Source organism: Staurois parvus, unplaced genomic scaffold (genome assembly GCF_062004578.1).
Source record: "Staurois parvus isolate SC_StPar_1 unplaced genomic scaffold, SC_StPar_1.0 ptg000381l, whole genome shotgun sequence".
NCBI lineage: Eukaryota > Metazoa > Chordata > Amphibia > Anura > Ranidae > Staurois > Staurois parvus.
In genome coordinates this window covers 267,149-288,750 of record NW_028318177.1, presented here as the reverse complement: position 1 = coordinate 288,750, position 21,602 = coordinate 267,149, and the positions used below count along the sequence as shown (strand labels likewise).

General features: G+C 41.0%; 1 protein-coding gene across 1 annotated transcript in view; it reads right to left on the bottom strand.

Moving 5' to 3' along the window:
• LOC149455918 (transient receptor potential cation channel subfamily M member 7-like) overlaps window positions 1–21,266 on the bottom strand; it is an 81,568-nt gene extending 60,302 nt beyond the window's left edge. The window contains exons 1-9 of the mRNA XM_089685692.1: window positions 21,053–21,266; window positions 17,921–18,045; window positions 17,665–17,836; window positions 16,600–16,774; window positions 16,389–16,512; window positions 9,814–9,886; window positions 8,469–8,569; window positions 8,213–8,347; window positions 3,422–3,475 (exon numbers count right to left, since the gene is read on the bottom strand). Of these exons, the coding sequence (XP_089541818.1) occupies window positions 3,422–3,475; window positions 8,213–8,347; window positions 8,469–8,569; window positions 9,814–9,886; window positions 16,389–16,512; window positions 16,600–16,774; window positions 17,665–17,836; window positions 17,921–18,045; window positions 21,053–21,218 (1,125 nt within the window). The 5' untranslated portion in view covers window positions 21,219–21,266. The remainder of the gene's footprint in view (window positions 1–3,421; window positions 3,476–8,212; window positions 8,348–8,468; window positions 8,570–9,813; window positions 9,887–16,388; window positions 16,513–16,599; window positions 16,775–17,664; window positions 17,837–17,920; window positions 18,046–21,052) is intronic.
• Window positions 21,267–21,602: the final 336 nt, after the last annotated feature.

Below are 21,602 nucleotides of genomic sequence, written 5' to 3'. Positions count from 1 at the left end.
TGACTAGTTAAGTCAGTAGTCAAATCATTGTTTTATTTATAAAATTCCATTTATCCTAATTAGGTAATACATTATGTATAATTATAATTCACTGAGTCTTTAAAAGTGAATCACATCAATAAAAAGTAATTATGAATTATTAATAACACATTCATAGAAAATAAAGTGATACCAAGTTTCCTAAAGCTTTACATACATTACCAGACACTTCAAAGTTCTCCTATGACTAATGAACTGAAATAATCAACGTTAATCAACGTTGTAAATCTGCCGTCATCAGCAGCCTCCGGTTTACGTCATGTCCACTTTATGGAGCACATAAGGAACACAAATCAGCAGTCTTAGTTTAAATTTCCGGCTTTTAACTCCAATTTTGTTGGAAGTGCAATTTTATCCTTTTTGTTTTATTTAACAAGCCATACTCCACTACAAGAGGCTCCTTTATCTTTTTGTCTACATGCTAATGGAGTACCGTGGAGGTATTTAAAGGCAAGGAGGCACTTTAAGGGCACAGAGGCAGCATTCTTATGAGGACCCAGGAGATTGTCTTGAGAGAGCTTGATGACCATATACCATCTTTGGGGTTGATTTACTAAAGGCAACATGACTGTGCTCTTTGCAAAGTAAAGTTGCTCCAGAGCTTAGTAAATGAGCAGAAGCTCTGCTGACTTCCATCATCCAATCATGTGCAAGCAAAAATGCTGCTTTTTTTTTCTTTGCACATGATTGGGTATTCTTTGTAAAGTGAATATTTACCTCACTTACCAAACTCTGGAGCAACTGCTCTTTCAGAGTGCAACTGGCCTTGCAAAATGCACAGTCTATTTGCCTTTAGTAAATCAACCCCTTAGAAGGCGAAACAAACTATCTAACAAGCTGTTTCTGACTTCTTGAACAAAAAGGTCAAAAGTTCTGGTGAGTGCGGTGTGTGCACTGTGGGAGCAAAGGAGGATCACTTTATCTTCATGATAACCTTACAAGATCACATATTCTGGACTAATATAGCACTACAGTATATACTTTATGACACGTGGTTTTGACTATTTTATTGGTCACTGGTTAAGGGTATAGGACCACGAGCATATATTTTCTTTGTTTAAATCATATGGGACTTATTATCTAAATTACTATTAATACTGGGGCAGCACAGTGGCTTAATGGTTAGCACTTCCACGTGGCAGCATCAGTGTCACTGGTTCAAATCCCAACCACAGCACCACCTGCCTGGAGTCTGAATGCTCTCCCTGTGCCCACATGGGCCTCACCCAGGCACCCTAGCCCTCCTCCAAAGACATGACAGTAGGCCAATTGGCTCCTGTCAAAATTGGCCCTAGTATGTGTGTGTATGAATATGAGTTAGGGACCTTTGATTGTACACCCCTTGAGGGTTAGGGATTTATGTGAATGTGCAAGCACTGCATAAATTGACAGCACTAAAAGTAAGTACCTGTAATAAATAAAATAAATACTATTTATACAAAGTACCAATGCAGAATTTTTATGTGGTTAGCCATGTGATTGACCCTGGAGATTTACAAGGACTTTTTCCCTGCTAGAGCAAATTGAACTAAATGTGATAAAGCTGGCATACAATGATACATTTTCTTTCAATCAGCCTGCAGGTTTCTCCATCCACGCTATACCCCTAACTAAAACCTAGTGGAACCAATTGCCTTCAGAAGTCACCTAATTAGTAAACAGAGTCCACCTGTGTGTAATTTAATCTCAGTATAAATACAGCTGATCTGTGAAGCCCTCAGAGATTTGTATGAGAAAAAACAGCATCATCAAGGCCAAGGAACACACTAGACAGGTCAAGGATAAAGTTATGGAGAAAAAATGTAATGAAGGTTAGGTTATAAAAAAAATCCCAAGCTTTGAACATCTACGGAGCACTGTTCAATCCATCGTCCAAAAATGGAAAGAGTTTGTCACAACTGCAAACCTACCAAGACATGGCCGTCCATCTAAACTGACAGGCTGGGCAAGGAGAGTATTAATCAGAGAAGCAGCCAAGACGCCCATGGTAACTCTGGATGAGCTGCAGAGACCCACAGCTCAGGTGGGAGAATCTGTCTGCAGGACAACTATTAGTCATGCACTCCATAAATCTGGACTTTATGGAAGAGTGGCAAGAGGAAAGCCATTGTTGAAAGAAAACCATAAGAAGTCCCGTTTGCAGTTTGCAAGCTGCCATGTGGAGGACACAGCAAACATGTGGAAGAAGGTGCTCTGGTCAGATGAGACCAAAATTAAACTTTTTGGCCTAGAACCAAAACGCTATGTGTGGCGGAAAACTAACACTGCACATCATACTGAACACACCATCCCCACCGTAAAACATGGTGGTGGCAGCATCCTGTTATGGAGATGCTTTTCTTCAGCAGGGACAGGGAAGCTGGTCAGAGTTGATGGGAAGATGGATGAAGCCAAATACAGGGCAATCTTAGAAGAAAACCTGTTACAGTCTGCAAAAGTCTTGAGACTGGGGCGGAGGTTCACCTACCAGCAGGACAATGACCCTAAACATACAGCCAGAGCTACAATGGAATGGTTTAGATCAAAGAATATTCATGGGTTAGAATGGCCCAGTCAAAGTCCAGACCTAAATCCAATTGAGAATCTGTGGCAAGACTTGAAAATTGCTGTTCACAGACGCTCTCCATCCAATCTGACAGAGCTTGAGCTATTCTGCAAAGAAGAATGGGAAAAAATATCCCTCTAGATGTGCAAAGCTGGTAGAGACACCCCCAAAAAGACTTGCAGCTGTAGTTGCAGTTAAAGGGGTTCTACAAAGTATTGACTCGGGGGGCTGAATACAAATGCACGCCACACTTTTCACATATTTATTTGTAAACAATTTTGAAAACCATTTATCATTTTCCTTCCACTTCACAATTATGTGCCACTTTGTGTTGGTCAATCACATAAAATTCCAATAAAATACATTTATTTTTTTGGTTGTAACATGACAAAATGTGAAAATTTCAAGGGGTATGAATACTTTTTAAGGCACTGTATATTCTGACAGCCAGAATACCTGAACAGCAGCTACAGTGGATTGGATCAAGCTGCTATTTAGCCAACCATTTTCAGCCCAGCTCCTTTGATTTTTCAGATGAAGGATGAAAGGCCGGAGTGGCTGACAGGGTCACCCAAAAAGCTATTTTCACTCCACCAGTGTTTTGCCAGCTTTGCTTTGTATTACTTGGGGGTCTTGAGTTCTCAGGATGCAAACTGCATCTTTGTTTTATGCGTGGCTGAACTTGATATGTCTTATTTTAGGCTGACAAACTGTAAGATGATTCGGGGATAATCATATAGAACAGAAAGTTCTATCATGCTAAACTTGTCCATAGTGACCATATAAAAATACAGTATAGCAATCATTTACATTGCACAGGAAAAGTTGGATTATTACCTTCTTGACATCTTGGATTAGCTGCAGGAGGGTGTCTTTACTTGTGTATTGAGCCTAGGAAACAGCAAAGGGAAATACTTATTTGTTGGTCTCCCTGTATCATATTGTGAAGCCATTAAGTAAAAAATACATTTGATAACATTCTCATGAGAGCACAGCATGGTCTGTGATCTGGGTGTGCTGGAAGCTACTCCAATTATCAGGTTTGTACAGACATGCCCCTCCCCCCCCCTGCACAGCCATTCACTGGAAAGATTAGTGTGCTGCTGCTTCTCCTCCCCTAGATCTTATGAAGTTGAGAACATAGAATATGCGATCACTTTAAAAAAAGTTTATATAATGTTTTTTATATCTACACACAAATGTTTTACCTTTCATTTCTAATGTAAACTTAATGGGTTGTTTTATATGGTGAGGGCTTATATACTGTATACTTTCATGATGAATCTAACAGTGACCTGCTGTGAAAACATACATGTATTAATGCATACCCAACTATTGCTTATTGGATTCCCCGATGACAGAAAAATGTAAACAAAAGAAGTGGCCCCCAAAGCACTTTGTTCCTATATTGATGGGGACAAGGGCCTCTTTCCCACAACCCTGGGTGATGGTTGTGGGGGTCTGCAGGCGGGTGGCTTATAGGAATCTGGAATCAGCCAGGGTTGTGGGGTAAATGCCCTTGTCCCCATCCACCAAAGCACCCCCCCCCCCCCATGTTGAGGGTATGTAACCTGGCATGGGGGGAGGGGTTTGTTTTTTTTTAATTTAAAGACACTTGTTCTGTTTACATTCTGCTGACAGAGGGAAAAGCCACTGACAGCAGATGAGTCATGGTTGTTGACCACTTGCCCTCCTGAGGATTTACCCCCCTTCCCGACCAGGCCATTTTTTGCATTATGGCACTGCGTTACTTTGACAATTCCGCGGTCATGCAACACTGCACCCAAATTAAATTTACGTCCTCTTTTTCTCATGAATAGAGCTTTCTTTCGGTGGTATTTGATCGCCTGTGTGTTTTTATTTTTTGCGCTATAAAAAAAAAAAAGACCGACAATTTTCAGAAAAAAACAATATTTTTTACTTTTTGCTATAAAACATGTCCAGTAAAAGAATTGAAAAAAATCTAATTTCATCATAAATTTAGGCCAAAATGTATTCTGCTACTGCTGTCTTTGGTAAAAAAAAATCACAATGCATGTAAATTAATTAAAGTGAAAGTTATAGCATTTACAAATGGTGGTAGAGATACTGGGATTTTTTTTTTTCTTTACCAGTAATGGCGGCAATCAGCAACTTATAGCGGGACCGCGGCGGATATTCTAACACTGGGGGAAACTGACTTGGTGTCACTGACATCCCCAGTGACACCAATACACTGATCAGTGCTAAAAAAAAGCACTGACACTGTACTAATAGCACTGGGCAGGAAGGGGTTAACAATGAGGAGCAATCAAAGGGTTACCTGAGTGCTGGGAGTGTTTTACTAGGGGGTGGGATGTGTGTGATTCACTGTAATCACACTGCTCTGGATGGTAGTGCCCAGCCATACAGAGCAGTGTGCCCGAGCTGAGAGGGAGGAGGACTGTAAGTAATCCCCGTCGGTGATCGTCAGAGATTACTAGGTGCTGGCGAGTAATTACCAGCTGGGGTCTGGTGATCGACAGCCGTGGCCATGAATGGCGGCGCGGGCAGGGTGCACATGCGGATCACGCACGCCTCCTACCCTGAAATGCAAAATCACATATACTGTATATTTGTGATTTTGCGCACCCGCCCTGTAGCGGTATTTCTGCTATAGGTTGGATGGGAAGCAGTTAAGGAAATGGCAGCTGACAGCTCCTTAACAACCACAGCTATTCACAATGAATTTGGATCATTAAGGAACAAATCCAAAAAAGACGTCATCCAAATGAATGCATTTGTTATAACATTTTTCGTATTCGTTGCCCTTAGTTTCTGTGTTCATTTGGAAATTTTGATGCATCTGATTCTCCAAAAATTTAATTTTCTCCCAAAAAACGAATGTAAACAAAACAAATTATTATTGCATGTATTACACAATGTTGATGTCACTCCTCATTACCTTGGAGCTACGCACGGATGATGTATTATATGTGACTATAATCTATTGGCATTGAAACGTATGTTATTATATCATAAATCAATTAAAGGAAAGTTGACAAAAAACGCTTAGAAAGCTGTGTCCTGTGTAAAGCTGGCCAGACAGATCTTCTACTGACTGATGCACACAGCTCCTAGACATTTTTCTAAACTCAGCCAACACCTAAAGTTGTTGTAAAGCCTAATTGTTTTTTTTTTAATGGTATGGTATTACACAGAGAGGTCCTCTTTCTCCTAATCTGGAGTCCCCTACCCACTTCTCCACTCCTACTTTACTGCATGTGCCCCCTATAGCAAGCCATGTGCTATGGGAGCACTCTCCTGGGCTTGATGCTGAGCTATCTGCATTCATAGACACACATAGCGTGGCTCAGCACCGCCCCCTACTCCCTCCTGACAGAAACAGGAGCAAATGGCTCCCTCTACTGCCTGAATCTCCTGTGAGACCAAGAAGTGAAGAGAGAAGACCTGCAGCTGGGCATGAAGCTGGATCGCTGACAGGCTCAGGTAAGTAATTGGGGATGCAGGGGGAACACGGGTGTCAAACTGGTGGCCCTCCAGCTGTTGCCAAACTACAAGTCCCATGAGGCATTGCAAGACTGACAGTTACAAGCATGACTCCCAAAGGCAGGGTCATGATGGGACTTGTAGCTGGATGGCTGCCAGTTTGACACCCCTGAGTTAGAGGGAAGTTTTTTAACATAATGCAGTAAGTGTATTAAGGTAAAAAAACTTTTTTTTTTTTTAGAACCACTTTAACTGCTGACTTATATCTCTTATAATCCTACCTGTGCATCAAAACGTCATTTAGGGCCAAATTGCCCTTTTCCATTTTGGTGAACTGCTTGTTATGTCGTGCAGCATTTTCTCCAACTCAGAGCAGCACAACGCATACATGTGCATTGGGTGCACGTTTAGGAGATCCTTATTTTATCTACAGGTAAGCTTTATCATAAGCTTGCCTGTAGGTAAAAATAACCAACGAGAGTCTACTACCACTTTAATAAGATGCTGGAGGGAGAGACTGAGCAGTATGAAAGTCTACTTAACAAAAAGGACACCTGAGAGAGAAGTATGCAGGTTGCTGTTGCAGAGCTCCTTTTCTGCGACTTATGATTGCCTGGTTTTAATGCTTACCCTCTATTTTCAGTACTTTGAACAAGTATGCAGATAAGGGTTTTTTTTTTAGTATAACAGCCAATCAACCAGTGGATAGAAGTCCCCATATGTTCCTTAAAACAAGCATACTTTAATTTAAAAAAAAATAGTACATTGAAAGTGCATCATACTAGTTTCTGGGGCTAATCGTACATTGATCTTGTATAGAACAGTGGAGGCAAACCAATGGCACGCATGCAGCAGCAGGCACGCAGAGCCCTCTCTGTCGGCACGCTAGCCAAGTCGACCCCAGAAGCTGAGCATCGGATAACAGCGCACATAGGGGCCATGCGCATGCTCAGAAAGGAGTAGCAGTGCCAGGCGATGACGTCACAAGCCGCAACTCATTAGTCACAACTCGTCTGAGCTTTCACAGGGACTGTTAGTGAGCTGCCAAGGATATATATTGAACTGGCTGTGAGGTTTATACATTCGTTTTTATTATCATAAGATTTTAGCTTGTGCTGGTGGTCAGTTGAACTTTGCCCAATTGTGCTGGTGGTCGGTGGAACTTTGCCCCCTTGTGCTGGTGGTCAGTGGAACTTTGCCCCCTTGTGCTGGCGGTCAGTGGAACGTTGCCCCCTTGTGCTGGCGATCGGTGGAACTTTGCCCTCTTGTGCTGGTGGTCGGTGGAACTTTGCCCCCTTGTGCTGGTGGTCGGTGGAACTTTGCCCCCTTATGCTGGCGGTCAGTGGAACTTTGCCCCCTTATGCTGGCGGTCAGTGGAACTTTGGCCCCTTGTGCTGGCGGTCAGTGGAACTTTGTCCCCTTATTCTGGTGGTCAGTGGAACTTTGCCCCCTTGTGCTGGTGGTCAGTGGAACTTTGCCCCTTGTGCTGGCAGTCAGTGGAATTTTGCACCCTTGTGCTGGCGGTCAGTGGAACTTTGCCCCCTTGTGCTGGTGGTCAGTGGAACTTTGCCCCCTTGTGCTGGTGGTCAGTGGAACTTTGCCCCCTTGTGCTGGTGGTCCGTGGAACTTTGCCCCCTTGTGCTGGTGGTCAGTGGAACTTTGCCCCCTTGTGCTGGTGGTCAGTGGAACTTTGCCCCCTTATGCTGGGGGTCAGTGGAACTTTGCCCCCTTATGCTGGTGGTCAGTGGAACTTTGCCCCCTTGTGTTGGTTATCAGTGGAACGTTGCCCCCTTGTGCTGGTTATCAGTGGAACGTTGCCCCCTTGTGCTGGCGGTCAGTGGAAGCTCTGTTATTGTGTTTTTCTTTAAAGACAAAGGATGTTAATGCAGGAGTTGTTTTTTTCTAAACTAAAAGCTCAGTATTCAGGTTTAATTGCAGTGATGGCACTTTGCGATAAATAAGTGGGTTTTGGGTTGCAGTTTGGGCACTCGGTCTGTAAAAGGTTCGCCATCACTGGTATAGAACAATGAACTTGTGCTGTTGTAAGCAGAATATGTTTTTGTAGAGGAATGAACTTGGTTTGACTGTATATATAAGAACTGACTAGAATATATTATGGTAAGATGGGTCTTCTAACAGCATAGTGAAATGAACACTTACTGCATTGTACAATTCCTCCAGCCTGGGTATTGTCAGAAATCTGTGCATACTGACACCATGCTCTATGAGAAGTTTGACAAATGCAACCCTGTTCATGATAAGTGCATCCAACATGATCTGTTCCAAGGGTTTTGTCTATGAAAAAAATACAAAAATGATTTACATATATGGATTTGTTTTCTGTTACCCAAACCCCTTATTATTTAGTAGGGCTTGGTTTACTATTTTATGAAATAAGAGAGAAATGTTCACATACCAACCACTGCTGTCCATGTACAAAAATATAATTTTTGGCAATATCTACTCTGTCCCAAGCCAATGCTAGAACAAGCTGATCATAAGGAGACATATTTGTGCCTAAAAGAAATGGAACAGAAATATATATATAAGGGGGTATATTTTTGCCATGTACTGTATAAATACATAAGCGGTCCATATAGTGAACTTGGTGTTGAGTTATTCACTTTCAAGTAATTACTGAAGAAAAGGTGGCACTCTTTACATCTGGAGGACACGTAAAGGCTTCTTCACAGTAAGAGCTGTGAAAATATGGAATAGACTCCCTCAAGAGCTGGTTCTGGCCACCTCAGTAGATTGTTTTAAAAAAGAGCTGGATACATTCTTGAATGCACAAAATATAGCTTTTATAGGTAATAATACCAGGGATAGTTGCTCCAGGAAAATATTGTCTTGCCTTCTGGGGGATCAAGAAGGATTTTTTTTGCTGCTGAAACAAAATTGCATAATGCTTTGTTGGGGTTTTTGTCTTCTTCTGGATCAACTATGGGTATTATATCAACTATGGGGATTGTGTATATGGAGGTTTTCTATTTTTTTTTAAATATTTCTGTTGGTTGAACTCAATGGACTTGCTTCTTTTTCTTAGCCTGACTAACTATGTAACGATGTAATATGTATCAACATTTTTTTTCAACCACCAGATTAAATTATGGTGTATTTAAAAAAACAACTAAGATGACCAAAGTTTGTAAAGCAGTTGTAAAAATAATTGACCCATTGTCTAAAAATAAGGTATATACTATTCCTGTCATAGACTTGTAGATACTGACAAATCTTTCATACTTCCACAAATGACAGATATCTTTATGTAAAGATGTGTAAATGTGGCTCTGCCTGAAAACAGACCTTCCCATTCAACAAACACCATCTGGCTGCCATGGCACTGGCCATATGACAAGAATCACTAATCTGGAAAATGTATGAAGCTATGAGGCTGTAGACACAGAGATGCCTAGGCACCATCACGTACTGGAAAGGGCACAGCTATTGTTCTTAAGGCATTCCAGACATAAGGTTCATTTTTTAGGGTACTGCTTAGGCACAGTTAACATTCTAAATTTTCCATATAATATAACACATCTTTAATTTTTGAGTTTAGTTCCACTTGAACAGACTGTATACAGTACATCAAATCAGTGATTTAATATGTACTGATGTAAGAGAATTTGAACAGTCAGACAACTAGCATTTTCTGAAAAAGATCAACAGTGGCAGTCTCTAAATAATATGAGTTCCACCTCGCCAACAGAAGAAAGTATATTAGCTTACAACCAAGGATGTAAAGATGAACATATACTGACTTTTTAACAGGGATGTTAGGATTGCAACATCAATGTCCTGCTGTTCTTCGGGTCCAGCATTATATATAGTTATCTGGAAAACAAGAGGAATTGTTGGAAAATGTTTTTAGACATTGCTAAGCAATAACCTCAACCCGTCATCTAATTTAAGTCCTGTATGCAAAGAAGCTGATTAACATATGACCAGGGCCGTTCTAGCACCTCCGTCAGAGACAGTATGAGAGGCACTTGGAGCAAAGCCTGCTGCTGCGCCGGAATGGTCATATGGCAGAACAGGCGGGTGAAACAGGCAGGTGGGCGGGCGTACAGAGCAGGCTGGCGGGCGGGCGATACAGCTTAACTGTGGCAGCAACCCTAGAGCGGAAGGCAGAGTGATCTGCATGCCTCTTGCTAGATATGGGACTGTCTCTTTGCTGGACATGATGGGGCTGTCTATTGCTGGATATGGGGCTGTCTCTTTGCTGGATATGGGGATGTCTCTTTGCTGGATATTGGGGATGTCTCTGCTGGATATTGGGGGATGTCTCTTTGCTGGATATTGAGGATGTCTCTTGCTGGATATGGGCATCTCTTTGCTGGATATGGGGGGTGACTTTTGCTGGATGTGGGGCTGTTTCTTGCAGGATTTGGGCATCTCTTACGGGATATAGGGCTGTTTCATTGCTGGAGTGGGCTGTCTGTTTGCTGAGCTGGGCTATCTGTTTGCTGGCTGGGGATATCTCTTGCTGGATATGGATCTGATTCTTTACTGGATATGAGCTTGTCTCTTTGCTGGATATGGGGATATTTCTTGCTATATATGGTGATGTCTCTTTGCTGGATATGGGCCTGTCTCTTTGCTGGGTATGGGGGCTGTTTCTTGATGGATATGGGGGCTGTCTCTTGATGGATATGGGGCTGCCTGCTTGCTGGATATGGGGCTGTCTCTTGCAGGAAACGGGCCTGTCTCTTTGCTGAATATGGGACTATTGAAATTGTCGGGAAGTGCCTCTGAGCTTACCTTGGTAAGTGCTGAATATTTCTAACATTTTGTACATTTTACTACATTGCTTTTTATTAACAAATTCCAAACAAATCACTTGGTTACTTGTTCTCTAAAAGGGTGGTGCTATGAGCTGTGTGGGGTGGAGATAAGGGGCGGTCCTGGGGGGTGGTTCTAGAGGGTGTGTAGGGGGTGGAGACAGGCGTGGCCTAGAGGAGGGGGAATGAGTTCCTGCACCTTTTCTCTGAGAAAAGCGCTGCATATGCATATAGATATATATTTACATATCCCTCATTAACACCAGTCAACCCCCCTTTATTTAGAACTTCTTTGAACTTTCAGAAGCCTTACGCTGGCCATACACTAGTACATTTTCGAACAAACAGTTGTATAAAAATTCTCACAAAATTTGATGACCTGACAAATGTAGTTCAAAAGTACTTCAAAATTTTGATTGCTTTTAACATTGCTGAAATTGCTGAGATTCAGTCCATCTATGGCCGGCTTTAGGGATTTTTCACCCATAAAATATCATTCTTTTCTGAAGAGCAGCCACATCTGATTGGATGCAGCCAAGAGCCTTCAATTTTTCAGTCGGAGGATGTTGGGCTGGAGGCACGCACTGAGGGAAATTTGAACAGTCTGTGGCCAGCATTACAGTTTCTAATGCTCACTCCCATATAACTACACCTCATGACCACACATTTTGGCTTAAAGCGGGACCTTACCCAAAAGGAGAAGTTCCACTCATCCCCCTCCTGTCTCCCTTTTCTGACATGTTTGGGATAGTTATTTTTTTTTGGGGGGGGGGGTACCTGGTTTTGAAAGGTACCCACTCCCACTTCTGCTCAGATCACCTAGGTGGAAGTTCTCCTCCCCTCTTCCCTGCCCACAGTGGGGGGGGGAGTTCCAGAAGACTGTAGGACCATTCTCAAGGCGCAGCATGACTTGCGCATGAGCAGTGGGGAGCTGGCTGTGAAGCCACAAGGAGTCATAATCAGTTGCCCAAAGTTAAGATGCTGGAGCCAGGACCCCAAAGACCAGTGAAGAAACTGGCCGGGTGAGGACTGCACTGGATCGTTGGACAAGTGAATGAGTGTTTATTAAAAGTCAGCAGCTGCAATTTTTGTACATGCTGATTTTAATTTTTAAAGAAATGACCACTTTAATAATCCTCTAAAATAGGCTCTCAATCAGGGTTCCATGGAACTCTGTGGTTCCTCCTGAGTTTGTTAGGGGTTCCTTCACCAGAGAGTAATTTCTGCTTCTCAAATAAGTTACCAATGACATCGGTAATCTTTTTAGATATCAGTAAGAGCACATTCTCCCCACAAATCACCAACATAAGAGGCATTCTTCCCTATGAGCTGTAAAGAGCTTTTTTTACTACAGACCCCAAAGTATTCTTTCCACTGACCATCAGTCAGAGAGCCTTTTACCCACTGACTACCAGTGTCAGAGAGATGCAAGGGGGCACTTTTCTATATACTATCATTGCAAGTGGGCATATTTGTCAAATATGCAATGCATGCCACATTCCATATTGTTTATATATTCTAACATCTACAGCTTACTGTTCTTGTTAATGTTCCTTGAGAAGTTGATATAATAATTAATGGCAGGGGATCCCTTAAACTTGTAGGCCTGTCAAGGGTTCCTGTATTTTTATTATTATCATACAGGATTTATATAACACCAACAGTTTACTCAGCACTTTACAACATAAGGGCAGACAGTACAATTACAATGCAATTTAATACAATAGGAATCAGGGGGCCTTGCTCATCAGAGCTTACAATCTACAAGGAAGGGTCAAGAGATACAAAAGGTAATAACTGTGAGGTATGAGCTAATGGAGAAAATAAAAGTACAGTTGTTAGGTGAGAACAGGGTAGGCCTCTCTGAAGAAAAGGGTTTTCAGGGAGCATCCAAAAGTGGACAGAAAAGGAGCTAGCCAGACAGATTGGGCTAGGGAGTTCAAGAGGATGGGACAGGCTCGGGAGAAGTCCTGAAGGTGAGCATGGGTGAAGGTGACAAGGGAGCAAGAGAGCAAAAGATCTTGGGAGGAATGAAGAGAACGATTAGGTGTGAATTTTGAGACAAGGTTAGTGATGTAGCTTGGGGGGCAGAGTTGTGGATGGCTTTGTAGGTTGTTGTTAGTATTTTGAATTTAATTTGTTGGGTGAGTGGCAGCCAATGGAGGGAATAGCAGAGAGGAGTGGCAGACACTGAGTGGTTGGTAAGGTGGATGAGTATGGCAGCAGAATTAATGATGGGCTGAAGGAGGGATAGCCTATGTACAGGTAAGCCAATAAGGAGAGAGTTGAAGTAGTCGAGGAAAAAGTTGTGCTATCACTGGTTAGGAAGGGGCATATTTTAGAGATGCCACGGAGGTTGAGGCAGCAGGCTTTGGACATTGATTGAATGTGGGGCCAAAAGGATAGTTCAAAGTCCAGGATTAAACTTAGTACCTTGGCATGCAGGGATTGATAGCTGAGCCATCGATCTTGACAGAGAAGTCAGGGGAAGGAGTACATAGGGGAGAAAATATTATGAGCTTGGTTTTGGGTAGATTGAGTTTGAGGAAGTGGTGCGACATCCAGGTTTGATATGTGCATTAATAAATCAGTGATGTGTGTGGAAACTGATAAAGTGAGCTGAGGGGTAGAGTAATAGATTTGGGTGTCATCAATGTAGCAATAATATTGGAAGCCATTGGAGGCTATTAACTGACCCAGGGAGGAGGTGTAGATCGAGAATAGGAGAGGTCCAAGAACAGAACTTTGGTGGACCCTGACAGAGAAAGGAAAAGGAGAAGAGGAAGTAGAAATGTAAGTGGTACTGAAGGTGCAGTGGGATAGGTAACAAGAAGATCAAAGGAGTACAGTTTTGTGAGGAGGAGGGAGTGGTCCACCGTGTCAAAGACAACAGAGAGGTCCAGGAGTAGGAGTATAGAATAGTTTCTGATTTTAGTTGTTAGTAGATTGTTTGTGAGTTTTGGTAGAGCAGTTTCTGTGGAATATTGAGGGAAAAATCCAGAGATGTCAGATGTAGACTAGACATTTAAGGAGTTTGGAGGAAAAAGAAGCAAGGAGATGAGGCATAGGTTGGTGGGGTCAAAGGAGGTCTTTTTAAGTATGGAGGTGACTAGTAAATGTTTTAAAGAGTTGGCCGGAAGAGAGGGGAGATTGAAGATGTGAGTTAGAGAGTGTAGGATAGAACCAGAGGGTAACATTTGCAGGGGAACTGAGCCCAGGGGGCCGATTGTTGGGTGGACGTTAGAGAAAAGTTTGGCAAACTCGTTTATAGTAGCCAGGTTGCATGAGGGAAGTGTTAAGTGTACCTGTGGACATGGGTTGGTAAGTGGGGGAGATATCCGTACAGTCCATTATATCCATATCCATTATAAATCTGCCCTCCAAAAATACAATTCTTGTCTCCACGCTGCCAATCAGACCTATTTTATTTCTAATTAACAACTTCTCATGCAGTCCTGGTCAACTCTTCTCTACCTTCAACTATCTATTTTGTCCTCCACTGCCTCCACCCACTTACTTACTGCCCAGGTGATTGCTAATCACTTAAAAAATAAGATTGATACAATTTGAGATGAAATCTCCATCATGAATTGTATCAATCTTATTTTTGAAGTGATTAGTGAGGACTGCGTGATAAGTTGTTAATTAGAGATAAAGTAGGTATTGGCAGCGTGGAGACAAGAATTGTATTTTTAGAGGGCAGATTTATAATGTTTGAAGACTTTCTGAGACTTACAGCACAGGCGCTCAAGAGCATGCTATGTTTTTTTTAGATTTCTGGTGTCATCTCTTTGACAAGGTTGTAGGAGTTGCGGCCTGATTCTGTGTGTATTGAAGAGGGGAGAGCTGCTTGTATAGGGAGGATGACAGTGAACTGTTGTAGACAGAAGTGGCTAGGTTGGAGCAGGACAGGGATGTTATTTTGTTATAGAGGTGTTCAGTAGCAAAGTAGAGAAGAGAGGGTTGAGGTGGTGAAGGTTTCTATGGGTAACTGCAATATGTTACAAAGTTGTAGAAATGCTGCTTTATATATTTATAGGACCTGAAGAAGACCATGCTATGACTATCAGGCATGTGTCCTGACTGACACCATGTTCAAATTTTCAATCCAACAAATGGAGACAACAAAGAAAGGCTCCAGATTCTGTAGCCTTTTATATGTCTGGAGATACTATAACCTCAACATTGTTCCATTGCAATGAACAGAAAATTTGGAAAAGAGCAGAATGTTATTGCCTCCTTTGCCTTTAATAGCAAATGACGCCTATCGTGAGAGAAATCCAGAGACCACTATGACCAAGCTCTCTCTAACTGAAAACACTAGTTGCCTTGCTTTCATGTTGATGCTTTTGCTTCAATATTCTGAATCTCTATCCTGGAACAAGGATGGTGATAATGACTTCTGACTTACCTCCAATGTTCCCAATTTGCATACCATTCAAGGTCAGGGTCTCAGAAAGAATTAAAGTTAGTAGGTCAACATAACAGCCAGTCAGATAACATTCATATTTCGTTAATAACAGGTTTACTGTAAATGCAGCACCACTGCAACTTATTGAAATCTAACCTGTACAAGATGGATTCTTATTGGTTATTACGCATTACCACTCTTAATAATTAGCCCCTAAAAATAAGAGCGGTTAACTTATTAAGGCCTGAATAAAACTCCAATATTTTAAAAATGAATTCACATTTCAGCTTTGAAGATTTCCCACAAAAAAGCTTTGATTGCTATATGTCATTAACATCTCTCTCCCTAAGGCCTTTCTGCAATTCCTTGGTGATTTCAACAAATTTCCAAACCCCAAAGGGTTCATGTTGTTCTTTTTTCATAGAAATAGGTGCTTTTGGTCATTCTGGATTGGATGGAATAGATTTCTAGTCGTGGCTGCTATATAACATTTGGAGCAATAACTGTTTTTTGTAACCTTTTCAAAATAACACAGCAATATAACTTTAAGAGGTATTAAACCCAAAACCAAAAATGCAACATATTGCAGCTTACCAATCATTAGATGAGGTGGTTGCATCTTTTTTTTTTTTGCTTTGGATTTTATTCCTCTGTTTACACCTGGTGATCAGGCCAGTAACATGCCTCATGTATTATTGTGCCCCCGTTCTGGATGAAGGAACACAGGGGACACCTTGGGACCGCAGCGTTGTCAATCTGGGGGGAGGGGAGTGTTAGATGTACTAGCAGATTTAAATACACTAACAAACGTAAGCCAAACTCCAGCTAATACTTTATAAGCAGTTATAGCAAGCAGTTTTTTTTCCTTTAGGGATAAAGGTTTTATATGAATACATAAAATCTGATCATTTTAAGCACCCCCTATCAGTGCTAAATAGTTTGTCACATCTCTGTAACTGATAGATTCTGCTGGAGAGCTTGGTAAGCTGCAATATAATCAATGTTTGTTTGTGGGTTTAATACAACTTTAAGGATTTATAAAGTCAGAGACTACTACAGCAGTGTACAAATGAAATGACTTTTAAATAAGTGAAGCAGATATTGCCACTGAAAAAATCATTAGAAGGAAGATCATCATACTCACTAAATGTTTGGTCCTCATACAAGCCATTAATGTCTGGAACATGTGTATAGTTTCACAATGACTTAGGCTGAAGGATTTCTTTATAGTGGCAATGACATCTGACTCTGAGCCTTCCAGGAGATTTCTGTTAATGAGAATAAAATAACAATGTGGTTTCTAGTGGTTTTCATTAGAACACATACAGTATGTCATTCGTTAAAAGACATCTTACCCCTGGTTCTCTGTCTGTTTATACACATATGCCAAGAGATCTGCGGCTCTACCACTTCCTTCACAAACCACCACTGGCACTGGAGGGCTTTGCTGAAGATACTCAAACACTGTAAGGATAGTACTGGGTCCACCTTCCAGTATTAGAGCCACAACAGGTATTCGCTTGCCAGTTCCTAAAGACAAAAAAACTTGCTTGCATACACAGGTATATTAAATCACTAGTAATGATGAATACTGTCAAGTGCAAGAAGATCCTAGTCTATAAGAAAAGAAGCTGCAAACATTTTGCAAGAAAAAAAAGAAATGTTAATGGTCAGTTTAATAAGACACCAGTCTTATTAATTCTGCTATTAACAGTGAGTTTTTATGTTTTGATAATTTTTATAAAGGCTGGCAAGGCCTTTTGAAAAGGTGTAAAACACCACCATTGGTAAAATTTATGTTTGTGATACTGAACAATAAGGGGGAAGAAAACACATGCTGAGGTCATCTCTGTGCTTTCTTCTCCTGTAAGTGCATTCCCTGTGTTAGGCTGACAGCACTGTGTAATGTAATATAATATACTGTAGCCTGATTGGCGACACTGCTGACCCTCATACTCTCAGCCGTAAGCTGATCATACCTGAATCTAAATTCCGCTAGTTCAGCAGAGACCAGCTGAATTTCAGTCCATGTGTGGCCACTACTGATCAACTTTTGTTCAACCACCTAGTCGGTATATTTTCACTCACCATCTTTCATCAGTGCCATGAACAAAAGGCTTTAGCACTGATCAGTGTATTTTGATGGTGGGGGAGTCTCCCTGCTGTCAGGATGCAGTGATACAGAGGGGAGGATTCCTGCATCCAAGTTAAATGTGCGGATGTGGGAATCGAGAGAGTTTTTTTACCCACTAGTCGTATGGTGGGCCTAAAAGCTGCTGCACAGTTGGTTACAGTAACATGCACATATGCAATTCATCAGTGAAATATATAATTTTTTTTAATATAGTAAATGGTGTTTTTATTTCTGCCTGAAGCTCATTATTAATAAAATTGCTATTAAATATATTGGCAAAATTTACTTGGATGAATTTGTTGTTGACAGATTCTGTTTTCTAAATCTTTTCGTATTGGAATTTCTGCTCCATGTCTTCCAACTGTCCCATCGTCCACAAGAATGAAATGAGAATGGAGGCTATTCAGGACATGGAGTTTGCTAAGTGGGTTCAGCAGAGCTTGGTATGGTGCTACAATCTTGAAGAAAAAAAAATAATGAAGACAATCACTTCAAGGAGGTGAACAGATATTGAAAACTGTGCATGGACCAAGCTGACTTACATTTCTTCCAACAAGATCTTGTCTACCTTCAACTACACCCCATGGGGCTATTCCAACAGTGCAGACTTTCTGATTTAGATGGGAGGAATTCTCCTTTAAAGCTTCTCCAATGTGTTCAGCAACGCCTGCGTCATAAGGAAAATGTAAACTTATCATGTTCTTGGTAATAATGGGTGTATTGTACACACTTATTATGTAATTGGACACAAATTCATCAATAAATATGTTTCAGATTTTAAAACACATGAACAAATAAGCAGATCTCCAGGCACCTAGGAGAAAATTAACCACAATTTAAAAGTGATGCTAAAAGATATCCTTAGATTCCAAAAATAATCCATATACATGTACTGCTTTATGGTCCTGCAATTTATTTTTCATGAAATAATTTCTTACTGTGTTTTTTTTGCCTCCTTTTAATGCCCTCTGTGATCTCCTGAACCTCTTTGTTTCCCTCTTCACCTTTATTTGTTTGGAACAAGCAGTACGTTTTAGTTGTGGTCATGTACACTGCTCTATGCACGTTTGAAATCCCAATAGTCCCTTATCTATCTCAAAAGTGAGCAAGAGAGGGTGGCTATGTTCCTACATACAGTGTAACCATGTTGAATGAATGTTGATGGGATCACAGCAGCAAAATTAAGGAATTTTGAGGAGGCTGAGAGCAATAGAAGGTACTATATTGACTTAAGAATGCATACATGAACAGATTTTTTTTGAGTTTAGTGTACAAACCTGAACAGGGGAAGTGTGAAGGCTGCCTGGATTACAATAGCAATTTTGTGTTGAAGGATAATACAAACTGGGTAGTAAATGCTTACCTCTCCTTCTGCCCATGCCACTGAATGCGGTTGTAATGCAGAGGAATTATCCGTAGTAATGCAGAGGAAAATTTAAAAGAGTATCAAACTCCTGGTCCCCTGCTGCGCCCAGTGGTTTTTCCATGTCTTGTAGTGATGTCTTGGTGGGAGGAACCACTGAGAGTTGAGGGTGAATAGAAGTTCGACACTCCCAAAAGTGTCAATTTCTGAACAGCAGGTAAAACAATTTTGGGAACTGTTTTACCTGCCAAAGATTTGTATTTTTATCCACCCAGATTTGTCTGGAAGGTCGGGGGGACCTAATTTTCTTCTTCTGTAGCTATGACATTTAAAAGTCTTGTCCTTCCCCTAGCTTGTGACTGGACAACAATAGTTGATAGTACTACTGACTCCTTGTATGGCTTCTACTTCATTCAGAAGCATGGGGAGGCATTGAAAAATCTAGATGTGTTTCATGAACATAGTTCACTTCTTCAAGAGAATACGCAGAAAGTGAGAGTCTGCAATACCAATACACATACTTTTATATTATGTATGGTGCTTACATATGTAGCAGTCTTTTTGGGGGGTTATGAGAAGTGACCCTCCCCAAACAGAATATTGCAATAAATCTGAGAGTAAAAAAAAGATAACCAGAACCTTTGCTAAGTGGAAGAGTGGGTTTGATAATAAAGTTGGCAGTGTCTCCACTGAGGACAGGGCCTCTGTGAACAGAGGGGACTCCCTTCCTGGGAAATTAACCAATAACTTAATCAAAGTAATTAGATGCAGAGGAACGTCACTCGAGGGGGTCCTGGTGAAATTGCGTGCATATTCCTGGGTTTATATAGTTTTTAATAAAGATATCTTCAGATGAAGGTTTTAGCAAAGTACCAATGCAGGGGCCCCCAAGGATGATCACGATGTGACATTCGTCTTGGTGTCAGAGACCTAAAGACAAGATCAGCAATGATGGAGAGACCCTCCAGACGTTTTTCCAACCAACCTTGAGTGCAGCTTATCACCAGTAGGAACCATTTTGTGGCACTGGAATTCAGAGTCAGCCTATATACTCTGCTTTTTACTCCCTAGTAGCTTTTAATCTGCTATGAAACCAAACATCTAACTACGAAGCAGTAGTTGGATGCCTAACCTGGCAAAAGCCTATGCTGGTTATTGAGCCATGAGCTAAAACTAGCTATAGAATCCCAGAGCAGAAGGGACAGGGTTAAATAGTACAACAGCAGCTGCATATAAACTTTATTGCAATAAACAGATTCACCTACTAATATACTGGAAGGTGACCACTACACACATGCAGTAGCACAGACCTAGCTATCTGGCACTGCGCAAGTGAAATAATACCAACAGAATAGAGATACATCTGTTACAAGGATTCACATACACATTCAGGAAGTTATGGGCAGCTGCATTTAAACGATTAGAACATAGAAATATTTGCCTAGTAGTCTCTGCTTCTGGTCTGGGTAAAATACATCAGCAACAGTAGCTCTCACTTCTGTGTCTTCTTCCTGAATACTCCCCTTTATATAAATGATCACAGTTCTCCAATTGGGGTTTCTGACTCAGCTAGCAGCAACAGGAAGCACCTGTCTATAACCAATTAACTCTGTGGTAATTAACAAACATCAGCTATTTAAAAATTAGACAGTAGAAGGCAGCCGATCCCTACACATATATAATGTTACCAAGGTGCAAAATGTTAAATTAAAATTATTACTACCAAATGGTGCACCCCCACCAGGTGGACATTGATGGAATGAATACAATTGATACTGATAGTTTTAATATAACATTTTGGACCTTCATTATATTAGATATGCAATTACTATACATAATGAAAAGCATTAGTGTATTTATTACTATGTATTATATGTACTTATGTAATTGTAGGCTTTTACCTCCTGTATATTTCCTAAAGAAATGAACTTTGTTCATGAAACAAGCTGAGACTCTTCAATGCCTCCAAATCACTGCCAGATATACGTAGACATTGCTCAGACTTTATAACACATCAAATGATATGTTGAAATGTAGCCGTAGGCAAAAGTGTTGTAGTCACGGGATATAAGGTTTACAATGTGTTTTATGACATTTTACATGGTTATTAATAAAACAAATCAGTAATGAGACTAAAGTCTGTGATACTTGTACCTGAGAAGTCCCATAGGGTACTCTATTTTCTGGATGTTTGGTAAAAAAGGGATGTGGTACATTTAACATGGATAGTGCCCATACTTTACTAAGAATTGTTTGTATTTTTTACTATTTATCTTGTATGCATTATAACATGAATCTTTTCTTCATTTACCATTATTTACTCCTCCTGTAAAGATCCAGGATCCTGTGGTTGTGGCTGCTTTCACTAATCCTCTAGAGAGTGCCTCCTTAATACGAGGATGGAGGTCAAATTTTTGCTTCCCACCATGTACAGAGATAACCAGTTTTGGTAGCTGCATCCTCCACTCCGTAACCATAAGATTGAGTATATCTTCAACCTTACTGTCATTTGATATTCTGACATACTAAAAGAAACAAAAATCAACAGATACACATTTAGGCCTTGTACACATGAACTCCCCTAGATGTTTAGCTCTTCTGGCAGCAGAAAAATGCTAAACGTGGCAAAAACGCGTGTAAATATGGTAGCTGAATTTAAAGCTTGGACGCTTATTCATTTAATTGGCCACAATATTTTCAATTGACATCAATAAAACATACCTACCTGCCTGCTCACAGCGATCCCTGGGCTGTAAATTAATTTGCACATGTGCAGTTCAGCTTACAGTGGCCGGGTCGATCCTGTGTGCCTGGATGACCAGCTCCTACACATGCGCAGGAGTGACGGCATCCCATGCTGG